The 23,253-nt window shown below is 44.1% G+C and overlaps 2 protein-coding genes across 6 annotated transcripts in view; both read right to left on the reverse strand.

Moving 5' to 3' along the window:
* SSR1 (signal sequence receptor subunit 1) overlaps positions 1-9,491 on the reverse strand; it is a 19,134-nt gene extending 9,643 nt beyond the window's left edge. The window contains exons 1-4 of the mRNA XM_067751943.1: positions 9,308-9,491; positions 6,477-6,589; positions 3,202-3,289; positions 1,641-1,903 (exon numbers count right to left, since the gene is read on the reverse strand). Of these exons, the coding sequence (XP_067608044.1) occupies positions 1,641-1,903; positions 3,202-3,289; positions 6,477-6,589; positions 9,308-9,386 (543 nt within the window). The 5' untranslated portion in view covers positions 9,387-9,491. The remainder of the gene's footprint in view (positions 1-1,640; positions 1,904-3,201; positions 3,290-6,476; positions 6,590-9,307) is intronic.
* Positions 9,492-12,907: 3,416 nt separating this feature from the next.
* CAGE1 (cancer antigen 1) overlaps positions 12,908-23,253 on the reverse strand; it is a 50,818-nt gene continuing 40,472 nt past the window's right edge. For 3 of the 5 annotated variants that reach the window (XM_067751935.1, XM_067751932.1, XM_067751931.1), the window contains 3 exons: positions 22,928-22,996; positions 21,538-21,601; positions 20,069-20,184 (listed from right to left, as the gene is read on the reverse strand). In XM_067751935.1, the coding sequence (XP_067608036.1) occupies positions 20,140-20,184; positions 21,538-21,601; positions 22,928-22,996 (178 nt within the window). In that variant the 3' untranslated portion in view covers positions 20,069-20,139. Of the gene's footprint in view, positions 17,565-20,068; positions 20,185-21,537; positions 21,602-22,927; positions 22,997-23,253 lie in introns of those variants that run through there. The other 2 variants (XM_067751934.1, XM_067751933.1) reach the window with 2 other exon arrangements.

A 23,253-nucleotide genomic window follows, 5' to 3' on the forward strand; every position in this document is an offset into this window, starting at 1 on the left:
CCAGGGAAGTAAAGTAAAAACAGGATAACTTGCAGAAAGAAACAGAGCCCACAGAACACTCTTCAGCTAGAAGCCCTGGCTTCTGTTGTAGGTAATCCTCCAAACGAGAAAGGAAGACCATGAACATGCACACAGGAGCTCCAGAGAACATCATTTTAAGAACTAGACTTGAACAAAAGTCAAATTCATGTTCTAAATTGGCAATGGATTGGAAATCAGTTTATATTAAATGGGTTAATGACTTTCAGTATCAAAATCTCTTTCTGTGGTGGTCTCCAAATAATTCTATCGGCTCAACACAATTTCAGTTTTCAAATACATGACAATCACTGGGACAACACACAGCTGTGTTGTGTTTTGTGTGAAGCATCAAGGTAGTACTTTTTCAAAACTGGCACCACTTATTGCTGAACTATGACGATTTAAGTCTTATTCCAAGATCTTTCAATTAGCATTCCTCTAGTGACAATTCCAAGATGAAACAAACATTCAAAATGGAACTGAAGCTACATATATGCTTGTTGGATTAAGTTTAATTCTGCTTGAAAACTTGATGAAATACACAATCCTTCAAGCTACTAAACTATAAAGTTGAGGAGGCTTAATACATTGTTCTGAAAATAAGGATGGGGACTTCCCTGGCGGTCCAGTGGTTATAGGACTCGGCGCTCTCACTGCAGGGGCCTGGGTTCAACCCCTGGTCGGGGAACTGAGATCCCGCAAGCACTGCAGTATGCACCCCCCCCCCCAAAAAAAGAAAAAAGATGAAAACTCTTTCCCACTTTCCACTAAGTAGTTTTAAAAAAAGACACAAAAGGAAAACTTAACTGCAGCATGAGAAATTTAACTCAGATGTAAATATGTTGATACTGGGGTGATGAAAAGGTTGAATAAGCTTCCAAGAGAGGATGAAATTTCCTTCTCAGAAAACTTTTTCAACAGGGAATGGTTTACATGTGCTTTCTATCTGAAGGAGGACGTGATAGTTGGCATCTAGAGGTCAACTCCCAGCAGTAAAATTCTAGTGGGCTTCTCTCATTCATTCATTGGATATATGTATCCTATAGAAAGATAGTAAAATATCCTAAGAAAGACAGCAGAGCTTATATTAGGCTATTTGGTTCTCATAAACCATAAACCTTACTAACATCCTAAAAATAATTTGGTTACATTTTCTCTCTGAGTGTATAAAATGACATAAAAATAGTCACAGAAAGTCCTTAAAACTTACCAACAGAAGCAGTAAAATGGGCAAAATGCAAGCAACAAAAGGAGGTACAAAAATTACTTAATATATATTAACATCTGAAGAAGTAGCAGATCCCACTGTGCAGCTCACTGTTCCTTTTCAAGATCCAGCTGGAGTCACTTTCACTTTCCTACCCCTGCACTTACTTGTCTCTAGTATGTATCACTTATGCTGTGATGTTGTCTGTCTACAACCATCTGCCCCACTGGATTATAGACTTGGAGACAGAGGTGTACAATTTATCTTTGCCTCCCTGCTGCCTATTTTCAACCACAAAATAGGCACCTGAATGAATAAATATAAGAATATTCATTAAACAATGTCAACTGTCCTCATCCATTCTTAACTTAAAAAAAAAAAAAAAAGAAGAAGGTGGTTTAGAGGGCCTTACGTTCAAATCTTTGTAGTTCAGATTGATGACTAGACCAAAGGGCCGGCCACCCATGGGCTCTGCGGGAATGAAGGAGTACTCAAAAGTTGCCTGTCTCTGGGGCGGCACTACAGTGTTCAGAGGAAGAGCCGTGAAATTCTGGATGTAAAACTGGTAGTCCTGAGGATAACGGAACGAGGCATCTAGAGATTCAACGACAAAATCTTCTGTGCCCTTGTTGGTAAAGCCTACCAGGAACTTCACAATGTTATTTGCTGGAAAATCTAAGAAACAAAAAGAGAGACAGGAAGATTAGAAAACATTCACAGGGTACAAAATAAGCAGACATTACAAACGGATTCTGGCACCCTTTCCTGCTATGTATGGATTTGGTTTCAGAACCCTTTTCAGTAGAGCACTCCAGCCATCCACTAACTAGCAACTTGGAGTTCGTGTGTAAGCTGAAACCCTTGTCCCCATGGCAGCATTCCAACTTAAGAGTTGAACTGAGCACCTCAATTTCAGACCAGATCACTTCCGAGTTGTATGTCTAAGAAGGAGTTGTATACTTTCAGGAGTAAGATTATCTTGCAGTGGGGCTACATGTCTTGGTGAGGTCACCTTCACCTCCAACTCAGTATCTGCAATCTGTGCAGATAACGGAGAGAAAAATGACACAAAGGTAAAGTCTAAGAGGTTCATCTGAAAACTGTAATATCTATCAAAACATAACAAAGAAAACATCAATCAGGCAATCCTTACTTGCAGTTAGTCAAATGCAAACAAACGTGACCCGAGGAGGCAGCTACAAAAATAAATGGGAAAAACCAACAACAACAAAAACCTCTCAAATCATACTTTCTGTAGGCACAGAGCCAGAATGTATGTGGGAATAAAACAGAAAGCTTGAGAAGACCTAGAGAATGAATAACCTCAAATAATAAGTCTTCGATAATTATCCTGTGGTCTACAGAGCTGCTTCATCCAGTAAGTACAGGTTCTGGGGTCGGACACATCTGGGTCTGAATCCTGTCTTCAGAATCTGTTTACTAACTGAGTAACCCTGTTCAAGTCGTAACCTCTCTAAACCTCAGTTCAACAACAATAACTCTCCTCTTAGGGTTCCTACTAGGATTGAATAATACATGCAAAATATTGAAAACAGTGCCTGCCACATAGTTCTCAATAAATATAAGCCATTAGTTAATTTTCTTCTAATGCAACACAGGCTCTAATCAAGGCCTAACTGTAAAGATATAATATTTCACTAATGTTTACACTCAAAATATCAATGTTATTTTACTGTGGCAGTTTGAAAAAACTTTAAAAACAGTATCTTTCAAAGGGACATTTGATTTCTAGTTAAAATAGATCGTATTTATTTTTTCCCCGTAGTTTAAATGCCAGAAATGCTACCTTACAGATATGGGTATTCACACATGTAAGTGGGTTTTTCCCCAAAATGTGTCTACGCCATACTTGTAAAATAAAGACCTTAATCATTATTAATGCTTCCCCCAAAACTGAGCTAGCCATTTATAAAATTCCTGTATTTGAATTACAACCAACATTCCCCTCTCACCTTCTCCTTTCACAAACAGGATGGTTGTATCTGCACTTGGTGAAGCTTCAGGTTCACCAGATACATCTTCTTCCTCTTTATCTTCAGCCTAAGAAAAATGTCAAAAGCAGATTACTATGGAAGAAAAACAACATCATTTAAGAATAATGACTTCACCTGATTTGGGACAATATATACATTGCTTCTCCAAGACTGTGTTGGGATTACTAGTGGAATGAATTTCATTGTAACTCATCAGTGAAAATAAAACTTCAAGAGCAGTGCATCTCAAAGAGTAACATGCATGCTGATCCCCTGGGGATTCTGCAGCTGTGACTCAGGTATAGGGTGAAGCCTGAGATTCTGTATGTATCTGAAATGCCCATGCCAGGAAATGCCCATGAAGCTGGTACTTAGATAACACTTTGAACTGCAAGGTTCTAGACTGCGGGTTGGTAAATTTTCTGTAAAGTTTGAAAGAAGTTTAAAAACAATATTTTTCAAAGGGACATTTAGTTTCTGGTTAAAATGGGTAGTACTTACTTTTCCCCTTAGTTTAAATGCCAGGAATACTACCTTCCGGGAAAAGAAGAAGTCTCATATACACTTTTCATGCCACCCCTCCCCGACAAAGGGCGAAGGGAAGGAGACTCCAAAGGAGGCGCTGGCCTGAGGACGCAGGTAGCAAGTGTCGTCCGCTTTCAGGACCACAGGTCCCTGCTGCAACTATGCAACTGCGGGGGCAGCACGAAAGCAGCCAGGGACAACACGGGGCGGGGCAGAGCTGGCTCTGTCCCGCATCCACATTCTGCCGAGCCGTGCTAGGGCTAGGGCCTGGTTATTGGTCTTTCCATCCCAATTAAGAATTGCCCCATGGGCTTCCCTGGTGGCGCAGTGGTTGAGAGTCTGCCTGCCGATGCAGGGGACACGGGTTCGTGCCCTGGTCCAGGAAGATCCCACATGCCGCGGAGCGGCTGGGCCCGTGAGCCATGGCCGCTGAGTCTGCATGTCCGGAGCCTGTGCTCCACAACGGGAGAGGCCACAGCAGTGAGATGCCCACATACCGCAAAAAAAAAAAAAAAAAAAAAAAAAAATTGTTTAAAAATGTCAACAAATTTTAACTAAAAATTTTAAACCCCAGTGCAGCATTTCTCCAGGCATCAATGAGAATTACAGATACTCATGTATTTGAAATGTCCAGGCCCTTAATAAATCGAGATGCTTAAGGGCACCACTGTTTACTGGCATTTAACTTTTCATTTATGTAAATACTCTCTCTCCCAATACAGACCTCTCAAGAGCCAAGCCTGTCTTACATTTTAAAAATTCTCCACACCCATCTCATGCTTAAGGCACTCAAAACATTTCTTCAGTGACTGTTGTACAATTCGTTCAATTGTATTATAAGTTATATTTTAAGTATCTTTAATGATACCTTCATTTACAAAGACTTAGTGAATTTCTACTTTTGGGAAAAGAGACCCACAAACAGGAAAAGAGACCAGAACAGGAAGGTAGGAACCATAAGCTGTCAAATAAGGAGAAAAGGATATACTTGAGAAACCATCCCTAAGATTTGATTAACAGGTTGTGTAATAAAAAGAAATGAAAGCAACAAGGTAAAAGCTTGAAGCACCGGAGCCTTATGAAAACAGAATTAATTTATGGAAGTAAGATGGATGGTAAATGCTGAATTCCATTTTGGACAGATAAAATTTGAGGTACTTATGGAACATCCAGATGTGCTATCCCACAAAGAGCTGGAAACAGAGGAATGGAGCTCGGTAAGGTAGGCGGCTAGAAACGAGATCTGGAAGTCATCAATGTAAGGCGGTGGTTGTTAAAACCACAGGTGTCATCAACATTAAGGGAGTGAGCAGGGGAGAGAAGGTAGTAGAGACCAGGCAGCAGCCGCTGAACAGAGAGAACCAATGGGGGTGCCTCAGAGGTCAACGAGGGCACTCAAGGAAGGGGTACTCAGGAAATGCTAAAGAGGTCAAACAGGGGAGGAATGGAAATTCCAGGAAATTCCAGGCCAGGAATTTGGCAGTCAGGTCACTGGTGAGTTACCAAGAACAGTTTTACTAGATACATGGGACCAGACCAAGCACTGTTAGAGAACAAATGTGAAATAAGCAGAAGAGAAAGTGGTACAATTTCCTCTTTCAAGAACTGTGCTGGTAAAAAGAAAAGAAAACGTGTAGCAACTTCAGGTGGAGGAACACAAAGTGGAGGATGTGAGCACATCTGCAGCTTAACAGAATTAAGTCACCGAGAAGGATCAATGCTTAAAGTTACAGAAAGAAAGAGGATAATAAACAAGATCTCACAAGCCCAGATGGGGAGAAGGTGGCGGTGGTAGGGCCGGCCTTAGAAGAGAGTAAAGACAACTCACTGCTAAAGGAGAGATGTAGAAAAGATGAGTGAATAATATATTCAGAAGTAGAATGTAGAAAATCCGACAGAGTCCACACTTGATGGCCTTCACCTTCTGATATCAAAGACAATATTGTTGCTAAGATTTCACAGAGAACTGATTTTGGAGTTTAAAAGTGGTTAAAAACCAATTCTATGTAGGATAAATTACAGTAGTCTAAGAGAGAAAATAAAATGAGCTAGAAGCATGCCACAATGATCTTGATTCTAGCCCAATATTCTTACTGTCATACTATAATTTTATAGTAAAAGTCTCAGCGTTAGCTTCTAAGAGATCTTCTCCAAGCCCTCCTTCTAAGCGGAATCTTCACAGAACATACTTTATATATTGTTTATTGTCCACTCCTCACCCCCTGCCACCAAAATGCATACACACTGTCCCAAGAACATAAACTCCATGAGAGCAGAGAGAATCTCTGGTTTGTTCACCAGGGAAATCTAAAACAGTGCCTGGCACACAGTAGGAACTCAATAAATACTTGCTTATTGAGTGAAGGAAAAAAAGAAGAAAGAGGAAACGGACCCAGAAAGATAAGTTGCCCAAGACCAGCAAGCAAAGTAGTCTGTATCCCAAACCCAACAACAAATGGTCCAGTGGTCCTACTATAATGCTACCCTCACAGACCCACGTTCATATCACCTTGAACTGTTCTTTGTTTCACATCTCCCTCCTTGCGCCAGAAAATACTTACGGATCATCCTCAATGACTGGCCCCATTCTCCCAAATTCAATCCACTTTGATCCCAGTAATAAACCTCTAAAAGCAAGAATTTTAATACCAAATTTGTCTATATAAGGGCTAAATACATACATATATAGATACACTATATATATGTATTAACTCAAATACGGCACTAACCAAATCTGTGGGTTCATCTTCTTCCACTTCCGCTTCATCATCTTCATCTTCAATTACAGAATCTTCCACCGTTTCTTCATCTTCTGTAAGATCTTGAGCCGCTGCCAATGAGCCTAACAATAAAATAAAGAACAAGCAGTTAACCTTTACCCCGGAATACCAATGTTTCTAATCTCAGGTATACAGGCAACGAGAATGTTCCCTCGGAATAACGCAATCTCCCAGCTCACTCGAGTGATGCCAAACTACAACGTGTCTAAGAACATTCATGTGATTTTACCTTACTGCTCGTCTTACCAACTGCACGTTAATTTTAGTGGGAAATGCTGTTTAATTTTAAAAAGCAACTGGAAAAATGAACTGCTAAAACTAAAGATGCCTTAAAGCCCAGATAAAGAAAGTCAAGCAACGGTTAAGCATATTAAAGAAAGTAAGTTTGTTTTAAAAATAAGAAACTCCAGAATTTAATCTATCATTAACCACATAAAACAAACCAAAAAAATCCAGGTCTAAAGGAAAAGAGCAATCTAAATATCTAGGCAAGAAATCCTGTTATTAGAGTTGACTACAGCTCAAAACTCTTAGTACTCGATAGCATGTAATTCCAAGGAACAAATATCTGTATGACATCCATAGTGAAAACTAGCTCTCATAAAACACATTTGGTTTAGTAAAAACTATATTGGTAATTTCAAGTTTGAGAGCTGAGAAAGCATGCATTTATTTTTGCATACAACTTCAAACATGTTTTAAGATACTTTTTATTTCCCCTACACTTAACATCATAGTGAAAGTTAGCATAACTATAACGCCAAGAAACTATACATCATAATTTTATAGGCAAAAGTACATGTCACATTAAATCTATTTCAGGCAAGACCCTCAAAAGAAATTTCAAAGTTCTAGTGACTCTTCCAACATTTCTCAGAAAGAATGATGATGTGGCAATTAAGTAGAGGGAAAAAAAACATGGGAAAGGAAGCACGTGCACATGCTGTAATACTCAGGAGAAACAGTATATACTAAGGGGACTGCATTTTAAGTCTTTCCCACTTCCTTGAGTTCTTACTGCCCGTTAAGACTTATGCCAAATATTAAAGAACACTGAACCACACTTTATGAACTGAAAATCAGCTTCAGTTGCTGGCTGAACAGACTAAACAGTGCATTTATAATTTACAAACCATTTTGTAAAACCGGTAAGAATACCTACAACTGACATAATAAAGCTGTACTCAGTTAAATTTCAAGACTTCTCAATATATACAATGGCTTTCACCCTACATTTATAAAACAATGTTTTAATGCTAACCAGTAACAATTTTGTGCCTAAAAAAAAACTTACACTTTTACATTGGAAAAATTAAGAGAAAACATCTTTTGAAAGACAGGCCATTCTGCACAAAAAGTGTTCAAAGATACCCAGTTAGATACTGATGTTTCTTAAGAAAAGAAAGCCTGAAAAAATATACTTTAGATTCTAGACAAGTACGATTTCCAAATTTTCTTAAAGAAAATGAAAACATCGACCAGCAAGCAACTCCTAAAGGAAAAGCATTCCTATTTAAACCTGCAAATGAATTAACGGTTTTGGTTAATTCTCCCACTTGGTTTTCTATCCGTTAAACAGAAGCCAGTCAGTTCACTTTTCTTTGCAAAAGAACTCGTGGATACCTGTCACTATCGTTCATTTTGCCACACAGCTTGCTTAAAGTTACAGAATAAAAGGAACTCTAGCGATCATTTTGGTCAGACTGAATTCCACAGAGGAGAAAATGGAAGTTCACGATAGAACCAGGGTTACGAAGCCAAGTTTCCACATTTCTGACGTCCTGCTATCTATTCTCACACCAGGTTAACTGTTGGAATAAACCTAGATAAAACACGTACAGCTCGGGCTTCCCTGGTGGCGCAGTGGTTGAGAGTCCGCCTGCCAATGCAGGGGACGCGGGTTCGTGCCCCGGTCCGGGAAGATCCCACATGCCGCGGAGCGGCTGGGCCTGTGAGCCATGGCCGCTGAGCCTGCGCGTCCGGAGCCTGTGCTCCGCGACGGGAGAGGCCACAGCGGTGAGAGGCCCGCGTACCGCAAAAAAAAAAAAAACAAAAAACCACGTACAGTTCAAAGGAGACTACATTTTTTTCAGGACAATGCGATGCTTCCACAAAACAAAACGGGAAAAATAATTACAAAAAAAGGAGAGCAAAAGGAGGGCTCAAGTACCGGACATGCCCAGGGATTCTTCAGCCCGCCTGGGAGCAAGGCTAGACAGGCGGGTGAGTTCTGGGGAAATCAACACACCTGGGACCACAGAGGGATGTGCTGATAATCGGGGAGAGGACCAGCAGCACGGCTCAGAGTTCAGGCTAGCAGAAAACAAGGCTTTCAGCAAATGAATGGAGAACTCCTGGCGCGGACGCTAAAGACACGTCAGCCCAGCGCCGAGGGGCGGGGACGGGGTGGAGCGGCGGCCGCTGGAGCGCCAGGGGCCGCAGCGCGCTCGGGCACAGCCTGTCCGCCGCCCCTCGTTCCTCGCTCCGGCCGAGGCCGCGGCTGCAGGCGCAAGCCCGAGCCGCAAGCCGCCCGCCGCCCCCGAGCAAGCTCGCCGGCAGCGTCCAGCGCTCGAGTGCAAGAGGCGGGGGCCAGGCAGGCTCTGGCGCGCTGGGGGCCGCCCTGCGAGCCGGGGGTCGGGGGCCGCGGAGAGAGGCCGGCGAGGCGGACGCCGGACCCAGGAGCCGGAGCCGCCGCCGCCGCCGCCTCCAGCTTCAAACCTGCGGTCGCGGCGTCTCCCACCCCCCCGCCCGAGCCCCGCCACCCACTCCCCTCGCCTCACCTCCAGGGCGGCCTCGGAGCAAAAGAGTGGCGGGTAACACCAGCAGGAGAAGCAGCAGCAGGCGGGAGAAGGGCTTCATGGCGCGGCCGCTCCGGCGTCCAGTCCCCGTCCGCAACGACTCTCGGCGGCTCCGGCGGTAATGGCGTTACTCTTCATCCGGGCTTCGGGCGGGGAGGAGTGGGGCACGTACCACGCACGGCCTTCGCCACTCCCCCTCCCTGGCAGAGAAACGCCGCCAACGTGGCTGCTGGGCTCGGAGCCTGGGGAAGCTGGGCGGCCCCGGGAGTCACGTGGCCGGTTGCTAGGGCCTCTGAGATTCCCGCGAGAGTCCGCCTAAGTCACAGTCGCGGGCTGGTGACCTGCGGTTTGCCGCTCGCCCCGCCCTCCGCCCCTCCCTTCCAATTAATTAGCGTCGTTAGTGGTTACTTTATTTGAATGACGATCCGCCGGATGACCGGCGCAATAAAGTCTTAGTGTAATTTTAAATAGTGGCCTTATAAAGAGCATGAACTGCCAGTGTGTGGCACTGAAAAGCAAGCATATGTTTTGGAATATATATAACAGTTAAAAAAAAACCCAAAGCATAAAAAATATACAGTGCAAACTCTTGTCCCCCCTCTGCAGACACCCTCGCCCACAGTTAAACAGTGACAGTTCTTAACTTCTTACCTGACATTCCAGAGCTATAAGTCACCTAGAACAGGGCCTGGAACAGAGTAAGCATTTAGGAACCACAGAATGGGGGCGGCAATGGCTGGACACTTTCCTTCTCATCTAGTGTGCATTTCGGGTTGCTGCCAGTAATCTGGTATGTCATGCAATTAAACAATGTGAATTCCAGGTACTGTTGCGCTAGACCAGCGTGAGATGTCATACGAATGATGAAACAAATAAGGTAACACATGGTGTGCTTACTATTGCCAATTCCTGTCATTTAATCTCTGAAAATCCTTATGAGCTGGGTATTATTTACTGGGAAGAAAACTGAGACACAGAAAGTTTTGTAACTTCCCCAAGGCTTAAAAGCTAGTCTATGACAGATGCAAGATTTGAACCTGGCAGTCTGATTCCAGACTGCGTGCTCCACTGGTCTAGGACCTCTGCTGCTCTACTCCTGCACTGGCTCTGCTCAAGGCCTCCTTGCCCCGGGGCCCCTGGAAAGGCAGCTTGTGGCTGCTGCAGGCACCATCTAATTCTGTCTGCTAAACCTGACAGTGCTGGTCTGAACCAATTCAGCTCCGCTCCACCAGTGCCGCCAGGGCTGCTCCTCCTAACGCACCTGGCAGAAGGGGAGGGGCTCCCTGAGAAGGCTCCTCCCACTATAGCTGCTGCCTCCACGCTTGCGCATGGCTACCAAAGCTGCCACTCTGTGCGAAAAGACATCACGACTGCGCACACCACTTTGATGTGGCTGAACCTTGCTGAGTTCTCTACAGGCGTGGGAAGACTCTCCCTCCCCAACTTTGAGGCACTTTCTTTTCCATGAGTTTCAAATCAGACCTGCTCTGAGCTCCTGATGCCTGACAGGGTTTTTTTGAAAAACACGTCCTACTATTTAACTTGCTGCTGTCTCCCAGCACCGGGAAGAATCTGCTGTGGACTGCAGTAGGAGATATATACATGTAATCATGCTGTACACTCAGAATCACCTCTTCTCTCTTTCACTGGACCAGGGCTGTCTCCCTCTTCCCTTCAGAGGGCTAGTTTCTGGCAGAGAAGATCCTCATTCCTTATGTTAAAGAGATTCCTAGTAGGCCTGTCTCTTCAGTTCTCAGAACATGTTTAGATAGAGCCTGAACATATGAGGATAATCCAGTTTAGGCTTATACTGGGACTTCCACTCCAGTTTTATTATTAAATGATTACTAATAGATTTTACTTGGGACTTGAATTTTAGACAGCCAGCCACTAAAGGGGCAACAGGAACAAAGTGTGCCTGCTCAGGACGGGACTGATGTGAAAATGAAAACGTACGAACAGAAAACAGAGAGAGACCTGTGTGACTGTCCAATTAGTACAAAAATCAAAAGCGGTAGCCCTGATCTTGGTGCCCACAAACTCTGCACTACTGTGATCTCCATTCTCCCTGTAATGAGCAGCGTTCCCTGGGTGCCCACCCAGAGCTCTCCCCCTTGCTGCCCCTCTCCATGTTTTTTCTCTCTCACCTCTGCATCTATCTCCTTGTAGATCTGTGTTTTCCAGAAATATACTACATCCCGGTTATTCTCATTCTTACAGCTCAGGCAAACCCACACTTGATTCTCCACTTCTGTCATTTTACTTCCTTGGAATTTGTAAGAGCAGAGCTTTCTTTTCCTTGAATTTCTTACGATTTCCCTCAGCATCATTAGCAAATGTGTCTATTAAGCCCCAGTTTTTGTTCTGGGTGTTCCCTCAGGTAACCCAGTAGCTAAGGAACTTCCTCATGTCCTTAAACCTTTGCTCAACAGTCACCTCCTCAATGAGGCTCACCCTCATTCCCAGTTTAAAATTACAACCCCCAGCCCCTCCCTTGTACTCTCTATTCTCTTTTTTATAGCACTTTTTATCTTCTAACACAATATATAGTTTATTACATCTCCTGTCTGTCACACTTCAGGGACCTTTGTGCCTTTAGTCAATGTTATAGAACAGCACCTGACACCAGTGGTAACTCAGAAAATATCTGTTGAATTTGTTATAAGTTACATCTTTCCCCACAAATTTGCAATCTAACTTCATTTGTAAACCTAATAAGAAATGAAAAACTGTCAAGCAAAAAAAAAAAGTTGTATTTATTATATGCCAGCAAAGACTTCTGTGTTCTTTCACCTAGCAAGGGCTAAAAAAAGTTATGGTTTTTGTACTTTACTTCTGAAAGTAAAAAATTCTTTTGTGATCTTTATGTAAAAGGAATACTATGGGGGTGTGGGAGGGGAGACTGTCCCCAACCTGGTCCTCTTCCTTCACGACTCACAGACTCCCCTGCCCACCCTTGCTCAGCTCGTATTTCCCGGAAAAGAACAGACAAAATCACATTCACCGCTTTCCTCCAACTGTACACTCATGCTCTGCCCTCCTTTCCGTTCCAAGAAAAAACTTATATGGGCCTATCAAAGGTCAGCCGTCATTTGTGGTTTGGATCTCATCTCCTGCTCAAAACCGTGTGATTTTGAAAATAGCCATCTCTCCTCTACCTCATGAATTTCTACTCCGATTCATCGCTCCCGTTCACATACAAATATACTGTAATATTGCCCATCTTAAAAAACAAAATTCTGGGACTTCCCTGGCGGTCCAGCAGTTAAGACTCAGCGCTCCCACTGCAGGGGGCGTGGGTTCAATTTCTGTTTGGGGAACTAAGATCGCACATGCTTGGCGGTGCGGCCAAAAAGTAAAAAAAAAAAAAAAAAAAAATCTCCGTGGCCGCTGGTACCCTCAGCAACAGCCTCGCTTGTCTGCCTCAGACACAGTAAAACTTTCCTATCTCACCTCTCGATTTTCTTCTCCGCTTATTCCACTGGGCTGTTATTTTCAGCACTGCACTAACATATCTCATCTTGCTGAATCCGAAAGTCCTCATCTGAGCCTCCTTCCCCACTTTTAAAAGTTTTTTTAAAAAATATTTCTTTATTTATTTTGGCTGCATCGGGTCTTAGTTGCAGCATGCAGGATCTTAGTTGCGGTGTGCATGCGGGATTTAATTCCCCGACCAGAGATTGAACCTGGGCCCCCTGAATTGGGAGCACGGAGTCTTATCCCCTGGACCACCAGGGAAGTCCCTCCACCCCCTTTTTTAACACCTGTTTCTCGAGGCTGGAGGACAACATACTCTCCTGGTTTTCCTTCCACCTCACTGGAAGGAAATTTCATCCCCACCCTCCATTCTCCAGAGAGGGTGGAGAGGCTGGAAATGAAGTTAATGCTTAATCATGATGATGTCAGGAAGCCTCCGTAGAAATTCTCAAAGTACAGGATTCAGGGGGCTTCTAGGTTGGTGAACAGAATCCAAGTACTGGAAGGGGGACACACCCCAACTCCAGGGGGACAGAAGATCGTGTCCTCAGGACCCTCCCAGACCTCGCCTTATGTCTCTCTTTATCTGGCTGTTCATCTGTATCCTTTAATAAACTGTTAAATGCCTGTGTCCCCCTGAGCTCTGTGAGCTGCTCTAGCAAATTAATGGACTCGGAGGAAGGGGTCATGGGAGCCTCTGATTTACAGCTGATCTATTAGAGGCACAGGTGACGACCAGGACTTGCCATTGGCATCTGAAGTGGGCGGGAGCAGTCTTGTGGGATCTGATGCTACCTTCAGGTAGTGTCCGGATTGAGTTACATTGTGGGACCCCCAGCTGGTGTCGCAGAGAATAGCTTGTGGGGGAAAACCCAGCACGCTCCCGCGTCAGAGGTGTTGTGAGTGTGGTCGGGGAGTGAGAGTAGGAACACAGGAGGGAGAAAACAGAGTTTCCCGAAACACTATTCTCCCAGCACCAAGGTCTTCGATTAGGTATGTTCAATTCCTCTAGTCCAAACTGAAGCGGAACCCATCAGCGGGGTAGCTGTGCTGTGAAATCTTGAAAATTCTCTTCTCGTAACATATTTGACCTTGGCCCTATAGGAATCCCCAACTGTGCTACAGAACCGTCGAGTTTCCACCATAGCGTGCTCGCTAGGATTTCTTAAACGTGTATTCTAGTTGCTGTTGCAAGCTTGCGCTTCCGAAATACGGGAAGACCCCTGTCCAGTTTCACAGCTTACCTCTCACTCACTCGTCCCAAGAGTTATATTTACACAGGCAAATGTTACAGTCTTTTAACTGTAGACATAATGTACAAAATACTGACGTTTTGACATTGATATAAGCGCAGTCCTGTAATCCTTCTTAAAATGCTGTGACAATGAACTCAGTTCTCACAGCAGCTAGCATGGAGGAGCCTGGAAACTAAGTCATTTTTTTTTTTAATTTTATTTTTTGCTGCGTTGGGTCTTCGTTGCTGTGCGTGGGCTTTCTCTAGTTGCGGGGAGCGGGGACTACTCTTCGTTGCAGTGCGCGGGCTTTTCATTGCAATTGCTTCTGTTGCAGAGCACGGGGTCTAGGCACACGGGCTTCAGTAGTTGTGGCACATGGGCTTCAGTAGTTGTAGCACGCAGACTCAGTAGTTGTGGCGCGCGGGCTCTACAGCGCAGGCTCTGTTGTTGTGGTGCATAGGCCCAGTCGCTCTGTGGCATGTGGGATCTTCCCGGACCAGGGCTCACACCCGTGTCCCCTGCTTTGTCAGGTGGACTCAACCACTGAACCACCAGGGAAGCCCTGGAACCTAAGTCTTATGATTCCGTGTCGAGTGCTCTTTGTGCTGCGGCCTGATATCACCCACGAGCTATAATTTAGGGAAGAACGTGCTAAGAACCCTTAGAAAGCCACAGATAGAGGAGATACGTATTACTTTCAGATAAGGATGAAGGTGACATTTCGATTAAGCCTTGGAAGATGCACATGTTTCAAATATGAGGAGCTCGGTGGTGGAGGTGGAGAAGAGAGTTTAGTTGGGGCAGGAAAGGGCATTCTAGGACAAGGAAACCACGTGGGCAAAGGCAAATGCACGTAATTTGGGGCCAAAGCATGTAAGGCAGTGACTTCTGGGCTACCAGTAAGAACTGGAAACCCTGTCCACAAAATATAAGTCAATAAGTTATTTCAATTATATATAATGAAATATCATGCAGCCTTTAAAAATGAGAGCAGCAAGTTGAGACCAGCAATATTGAAAAATATTTATCAGAAACACTATGAATCACAGGACTTCCCTGGCGGTTCAGTGGTTGGGACTCACCTTCCAGGGCAGTGGGTGCCGGTTGGATCCCTGGTCGGGGAGCTAAGATCCCACAAGACTCCGGGCCATAAAACCAAAACTTAAAACAGAAGTGATATTGTAACAAATTCAATAAAGACTTGGTTAAGATAAGACATGATAGCTTTAGAGGAAAAGAGGGTTGCAGGAAGGATTTTTTTAAGGCTAGGGTAAGAATTCAACAAAGAGTTGTAAATTAAAGGTGTGAGAGAGTAAGAATGATCAATGGAGCAAGTCCTCAAGAAGATGCAATGGGTCATAGTCAGGGAAACAAGGAACAAGGCGGGAGGAGAAGAAAGTGGATAAAAATAGAGGAACGGTGAGGTGGAGAGGAAACTGCACCTCCTCCTAGTACCCCGTGGCAAGAGCCCACGCTCTGCTCCCTGAGAGCAGGGGCTGCAGCTATTTCAGACCCTCGCCTCTCCCGCCACGCCAGCCTCCTCCTGCAGGAAGAGGGCCAAGCTTTCCGCCGGGGTCTCCAACACCGTGCACAGCTCAGAGCTGCCTTCCTAACCTCCAGTCTCAGAGGGAGGGGTGTCTGAGCCTACGCTGTTCTGGGGACCCGAGGCCCTCTTTCCGCCTCTGAGACCTCGGTCATCAATGACCCTTCTCTCCTCGTCTTCAGAACCTCCCTGACTACTGGATCCTTCTCAGCATATATTTAACTGCTTATTAAGTATGTCCCGGGTGTTTCACAGCAACCTCACCCTCATCCTATCTTTCCTGCAAACTAGTGGTCCCTCCTGTGTTCTCTACCTCTGTGAAGACAACCACCCAGACCCGTGCCAGGCTTCCTAGACCTCTCCCCCTTCACTCCCAGACTCCTTGCCCTTCACTCCCATAGCTAACAGTTACCTGTCCTTTTCACTTTGCCTTTGAAATCACTGTGCATCCATAACTTCCTCATTATTTCCTCTGTCACTATTTTAGTTTCTGGCCTCGGTTTTTCTTGCATGGAGCACTGTAGCAGTATCTTATCTGGTACTTTTGATTCTAGCATCACCCACCATCAACCTACCCTTTATATCACTATTAGGGTGATCTTTCAAGACGCATAATTTTAAAAATTTTATTTATTTATTTTGGCTGCGTTGGGTCTTCGTTGCTGCACGCGGGCTTTCTCTAGTTGCGGCGAGCGGGGGCTACTCTTCATTGTGGTGTGTAGGCTTCTCATTGTGGTGGCTTCTCGTTGTGGAGCACGGGCTCTAGGTGCGTGGGCTTCAGTAGGTGTGACACATGGGCTCAGTAGTTGTGGCGCACAGGCTTAGTTGCTCCGCGGCATGTAGGATCTTCCCGGACCAGGGCTCGAACCCGTGTCCCCTGCGTTGGCAGGCAGATTCTCAACCACTGCGCTACCAGGGAAGTCCCATAATTTTTTTTTTTTTTTGGCCACGTGGCTTGCAGGATCTCAGTTCTCTGACCAGGGATGGAACCCAGGCCCCTGGCAGTGAAAACTTGGAATCCTAACCACCGGACTGCCAGGGAATTCCCTCAAAATGCATAATGGACCCCATCATTTCTCCACTTAAAAGCCTTCAGAGCTTCTCAGGACAAAGTTCGCACTTCTTCACAAAGCACATGAGACAATTCACGATCACCTTCATCTCCCGCCATGTGAAGAACATGGGTTTTAGATTTTACTTGTGGTTCAGAGAGTATCACAGGATACCTCAGGCCTCTGTGCTGTGTGGGAAGAGCTTCCCCTTCTATCTACTGGGGAACACCTAGTCAGTGATGAAGATCTGGCTCAGGTGTCATTATTTCTGTGAAATCTGCCCTGAGGTTTTCTCCCCTAGTCCAGGGCCATTTCATCTATGCTTCTAGAGCACCCCCGACAGTTAGACCCATGCACCAATCTAGGAAAGAGTCTCTTATCTATATCCCCCACTAGATTACATGGTCCTTGGTGATCTCTGCCTGGTTTTTCGTTGTACCTTTGGCCTCTAACACAGAGGCTGTCACATGGCTTATTGAACGTCACTAAATGTTTATTCCAAGAAGCACTGACTTAGATGCTGCATCCTTGAGCTGTGCACCAAAGGAGGTACGTTCACTGTGAGACAACTTGTAGGTAAAAGATCATAAATGTCTACTAGCGCACATGGCAAATGTAGCACTTATGCACACAGCCCTGCTTGTGGACAAACTGTGTTAATCCTTCCAGTCCAACGATTTCACCATGTTCGTGCGCAGATTCCAGACGCTGCATTATCCATCTTTTTTGTTTGTTTGTTTCTGGCGTGGGGGCTGTGTCAGGTCTTAGATGCAGCACGCAGGATCTTCATTGCGGTATGTGGGATCCTTCGTTGCGGGACACGGGCTCTTCGTTGTGGTACGCGGGCTTCTCTCTAGTTGTGGCGCGTAGGCTTAGTTGCCCCGCGGCATGTAGGATCTTAGTTCCCCAACCAGGGATCAAACCCACGTCCCCTGCATTGGACGGTGGATTTTTAACAACTGGAACACCAGGGAATTCCCCCCGCATTAACCATCTTAATGTTTGTCTTTCTCCTATCATATCTTAACTTTCCCTAGAGAATTCCATGAAACTAATAATAATGTCTCTTTTTAAAACCTGAATCACTTCCAAAGCTCTCAGGGCTTAATTTTTCAAATGAAACACTATTATAGCTGCAACTTACTGTGCATTTCTCATGGTTTGTCTTAAACCGTATCGCAACTTTTTGAATTAGAGAAATTAACGAATTTTGCTTCAAAATTCATAATAAAATGTATCTTATAGAATTCCTCAACAAAAATAACATCAATAGTAATAGCTTTTACTTATTCAGCACTTCCTTTGGGGCCAGATATAGATTCTCCAATATTTCCCTCTTGCACTTACCTGACTAATTTAAGTGCAAAACTAATTTCAGTGAGATAGAATAATTTCTTCCCTTCCATTCAAGGTATATCTTGATTCAATAATTATACTTTCATCCTGGCTCTGGGATTTATCAAAAGGACAATATGTTATGTACATTCATTTTTCTGATACATCTTACAAAATTAGCTATCTCTGGTTCCTTTGTTTAAACTCAGAACTAATTCCTCAAAACTACGTTAAGGTGGAAGTTATAAGGGCAAAACCTCCTTTCACCTGGGTTTTAATTCCAAGGGATTTCAGTGTTAGTGTCTTTTTAAATTTGGTTGGTAGTAGGAAGAGCCTGCCTGCCCAGAGAGGAAAAAAGAGTTGGGGTGAGACACAGGAAATCTTCCTCTGTCACTAAAGGCCAGGCAAGAGTGGAATTCTGTGAGAACGCACGTCGACAGGTATTTGGAAAAGGAGCCACTGCGTTCACTTGTTTATGTTATGTTAGAATATGTCTGATTGTTCACAGGAAGAAATTAGAAGAATAGTCATCACATTTTTTGGAATGTAAAATTTCACCACTTACACAGCTTTTAACGCATCACTTGTATGGACGGATCTGGGTGCTATACTTAGTAATGACTCTGCTCCTGGAGTGGTTAACAAAAATGATTAATTGTTAATCTTCAGTCCTGTTTAATCTAAATCATTTCTATTTCCTTCTAAGATGTCTGGCATATAAAAATGAAAGGAAAAAATTGTTTCTTCAGTTTTCAGGAAAGACATTCAGGGACAGAAGAGCTGACTCTTGATTACATATGGAATTCCTATTCCATAAGCAGCAAGTTCTCAACTACATATGGAAAAGGCGCACAAGGAAAACCTACAGACAAACTCCACAGATAATACTAATACTATATTTTAATCAATATTTTTGTTTGTTTCAACCTTTTTCCTATTAAGGAATATGACAAGGAGCAAGGTTGGTTGAGTTTCATCTTCCTTGGTATGGCTGCCAGCTGGCAGAATGAAGAAGGAACAGAAGCAAGGATCTGAACAATTCATGAAGTGACTCAGCAGCACAGCATAACTAAGAATTGGTAGTATTAAGGTGTCCTCATAACTCAACTATTACAACAGCTGGGTCTCAGTGGGACAGATAGAGACAGGCCCTTTGACTGTACCCCCTCTTCTGCAAAGCTGTGTCACAAATGGGCCATGGTATTCGTGAACCCATACCCATGGCCTGGCGTGGGACAGGGCGGCAGCAGGTGTACCTTCTACTAGGAATTACTCCAGTAAGGATAGCATTGGGCCTGGGTCCCGAGTCTGTCTAATATTTGACTCCTATCTAGTACCGATTATGGGGTAGGTGCTTGGGGCATGCCAAAATGAATATGAGAATTCCTGCACTAGAAGAGTTCTAGTGAGGTCAGGGGACGTGCAAGCAGAGAACTGTAATGACATACCATAGGTGCTATTTTATCAGAGGGTACAATGAGGACACATGGGAGGAAGCAAGTCTGCTCCACCTGGGTGGGAAAGGCTTCGTGGAGCAGACGGAGCTCCAGCTGGCAGATGTCTGTGAGGCGGGAACTGAAGTAACGGGGAGAAAAGGACTTGAGAGCGAGCATTCCAGGTGGGGGAGCTACCCGGGTAGTAGCCAGCAGGCACAAAGGTAACACGGCACGTGCAAAACATTGCAAGTGTTAGATGTGGTTGGGGTGTATGATGAGGAGGAAGCAGTGACCGAGAAGCCTGTATAGGAAGGCAAGGGCTAGACCACAGAGGACCTGGATGCCAGCTGAGGAGTTGCATTTGATTCTGAATGCAACTGGGAAGCACTGAAGGGTCTCACGTAGCGGGGGAGTATAACCAGATTTTGTTTCTGAACAGTCACTCTGTCTACTCTGTGGAGGGTGGAGCAGAACTGGGGGCAGAGCCACGAGTAAGGAGATGACTGTGACAGGCCAGATGAAAATGATGAGGCCTTGACATGAAGCAGGAGCTGTGGGGATGAAATTAAGGCTCCCAATTACAGAACCAACTACAATCAGAGGCAAAAGAGGCCCTCATCTGAGGGCAGAGGGGAAAGCTAGGCTGAACATGACTGAAGCATAACTTTAGGAACTCATCTTTAATTTTGTGTAATTTGACAATTACATGGGAATACAGCATTCTTTATAATGATCATCAGTATGATCTACCACGGTCACGGGCTTCGGATGCCTTCTCAGTCTGCGGGAAACAGAAGGAGAATAATGTAAAACAAACAAACAACTGGGGGGGGTGAGGACTAAAATAGCAACATAGTGAACAAGGATGCCATTATTTAAAATTTTTCTTTTCCTCACTTTTCAAAGAGAAATTGTCATTTGCGATAGAACTAAGAGACCCTAAAAGATTAAGATAAAGCTCCTCAGTATGTAGAATACGGATCATTCTCAACTGCAATTACATAAAAATACTGAGCCTCAGCCTTGTTACGTTTTAACATTCTCCCTGATTTACTTAGGATAAGATTCTGGCTATGACTTGAAAACCTAATGAATCTCCTTGAAGTGATAAAGAACTAGAGGACAAAAAAAAGGAACTAGAGGCCCAAACAAGACGTGACTATTAAAGTGCTCACTTTTCTCTCCCTGTTTCTCACTGTTTCCACTTCTGAAGACAACTGGCAAAAGCAGCACCAGAATTCTGAGACGATGCAGAGGTGGTCTAAAGCGTGTTTGCATGCTGAATTGACTGAGGTCCAGCGGTCAAGGGGAGGCTCATGGATGGTGCGGGGCTGAAGGCTGATGCAAGCCTGAAGTTCTCTAAGAAACGGTCTTCTCAGCTAGAAAGGGCCTGAGAGCTCTTCCACTCCACCTCACACCTTTGCTTCAAGGCCACTCTAAATCTATATAAATGGGCCTCCAATCTACTGTGAAGATAGGCCAAGTATAAGTAAACAAATATCTGAACTAGTAAAATGTGTGAATTTAGAAGCAAATTTTCTTATTGTAAAATAATTCCAGAAAAAAATATTCCACAGTTTCTTTCATCAACTCAGAGAAGATTCACATTCAGTTTAAACTAGCGATTACTGAGCATCTGTAATATGCCAGGCATCAGATCATACTCTTTCATATTAGGGAGAAAATCATAGTTAAACTATCACTTTGCAAATAATAGTGTAAACCTTCTAAAGGCTTTTGATTTTCAAAACATAGTTCTGTTTGCAAATGGTATTCGGAACAAACATGACCCACGATATAATGAAAATGCAACTTTCATGTCTGCTCCCCACTTTAGCCTTTTTTTTTTATTTTTGGGGGTGTTTTTTTTTGGCCACACCACATGGCACGTGGGATCCCTGGCATGTGGGATCTTAGTTCCCCAACCAGGGACCAAACCCACACACCCTGCAGTGGGAGCTCAGAGTCTTAACCACTGGACAGCCAGGGAAGTCCCTACTTTAGCCTCTTTTCACTCAGGGGAGCTCCTCCCCTTTGCTGTTGGCTGAATATGCAGCAGGCCCAGTGATTTTTTTTGCTCTAAGGTAATTCTGCCAGCTGGCAACCAAACCAAGGAAGATGAAACTCAACCAACCTTGCTCCTTGTCATGTTCCTTCTCACTGTGAAGAATTCAGCACAGCTCAGTTCGATGCCCAGTCTTAAATATGAATCGATCCTTTAATCTTCACTCAGGAGAACTCATCCCTCTCCCTAAGCTACGGCTTGTAGTTGGTGGACACCACCTGCCCCTGAAGGTCAATTTCTGCACCCTCTTCACTCCCCACCTCCTCCCTTTGCAGAAGGAGGGAGGAGAAGTAAAGCAATAAGACATTTTTACTTGGCTGGGTGGCTTCACAGTCTCCGGGATTGGCTGATTCTTTCTCTGGGAGCTTGCCGCTGCCAGGGACCCCTGCCCTACGGTTCCCTGGGCCCAGGCTGAGGCACCTCTCTTCCGGTGGTCATCTGATACTGCTGCACCAGCCCCTAAGAATGTGCTGCTCCCTTTCCCCTTCTTGCTGCTGGCATCCCACAAGGCAGCCTTCAGCCAAGCCCAAGATGACTCAGATCTCACCTGCGTGGTTCTTAAGAAACTGTCACATACATTCTTTGTCCTGACGACAATCAGGGAGAACAGGCCACCCAACTCAGCCCCTGTGTCGTGCTGCCTGCCACACCTTGCTTTAATTTTCTCCGTCACTGATCCTCCCTTTCCTAAATGTGTTTAGGAAACACATTTCAAAGTTCTTTAGGTGATCTCCCAGAGACCCCCTAACAAGGCTTTAGGTAAAAGAGGTAGAATGACTTGGGGGTGACGGGAGCTCATGACACGACAGAGTCAAAGAAATCTCTTCTGCAATTTTCCCCACACTCCAGACGTTTCATATACTGGATCTGGTCAAGGGATATGGGTCATGAAAAAGATTCTTTGAAATTTCCCTCAGAACCTCTGCACATCGGGCAAACTCACTCTCGTTTTGGGAATTGATAAATATTTAATTAGCATCTTAAGAAGTAGCTCAGGAAGAGTCCCACTTTAACATCCTACTATGGTCTGAACCAACTCCATAGGGTTTGTGCATATATCTTGTAGCATCAAATACTGAGAGTTGAGAGTCTTCTAAGATAACGGATTATAAGATTTCACATTAGTGTAAGAAAATCTGATCATAAGATCTGGTCTGCTATATATTTACATCAGGGTAAGCTGTTTTATTGTAGACAAAATCTTAGCTCATAATCTGTATAGTATTTTTCTTAGAGATAATCATAAGTTCCATGAGAGCAGGTAACCAGGCTTTCCCATTCAGGTCCTACAAAAAGCATCTATCAAAGAAACTATTTTATGCTAGGCAAAATACCAAGCACTTTTATATAATTTATTTTAAACTGAGATAAGGAAAAGGTTTTTTTTTAAATGTATAACATTATTATGCATATATTCTAAAGTTAAAGACATTATTATTTAGAAAAAGAAACAACTTACCTTGGTTTTCTGATGCTCTCTCTGGGCCTTCTAATTAAATCTTCCAAATGTTTATTTCTCTCTTCTAAACTGAAAGAAGAAACAACTGAATTTTATGACTAAAATGAACTTTTCTAGGCTAACATTTTGCTAGTTTTATTGGAGGATTTGAGTAGATAAATTTCATGGTGGTCTAGTTCTCTATACATCATCCATCCATCTTGCTTTATGGGAATCTGGAATTCTTTCCAAGCAACTCAAATTATTATTATTATTATTATTTTGTCTGCGTTGGGTCTTCGCTGCTGTGCGCGGGCTTTCTCTAGTTGCAGTGGCTTCTCTTGTTG

Source organism: Pseudorca crassidens, chromosome 10 (genome assembly GCF_039906515.1).
Source record: "Pseudorca crassidens isolate mPseCra1 chromosome 10, mPseCra1.hap1, whole genome shotgun sequence".
Taxonomy (NCBI): domain Eukaryota; kingdom Metazoa; phylum Chordata; class Mammalia; order Artiodactyla; family Delphinidae; genus Pseudorca; species Pseudorca crassidens.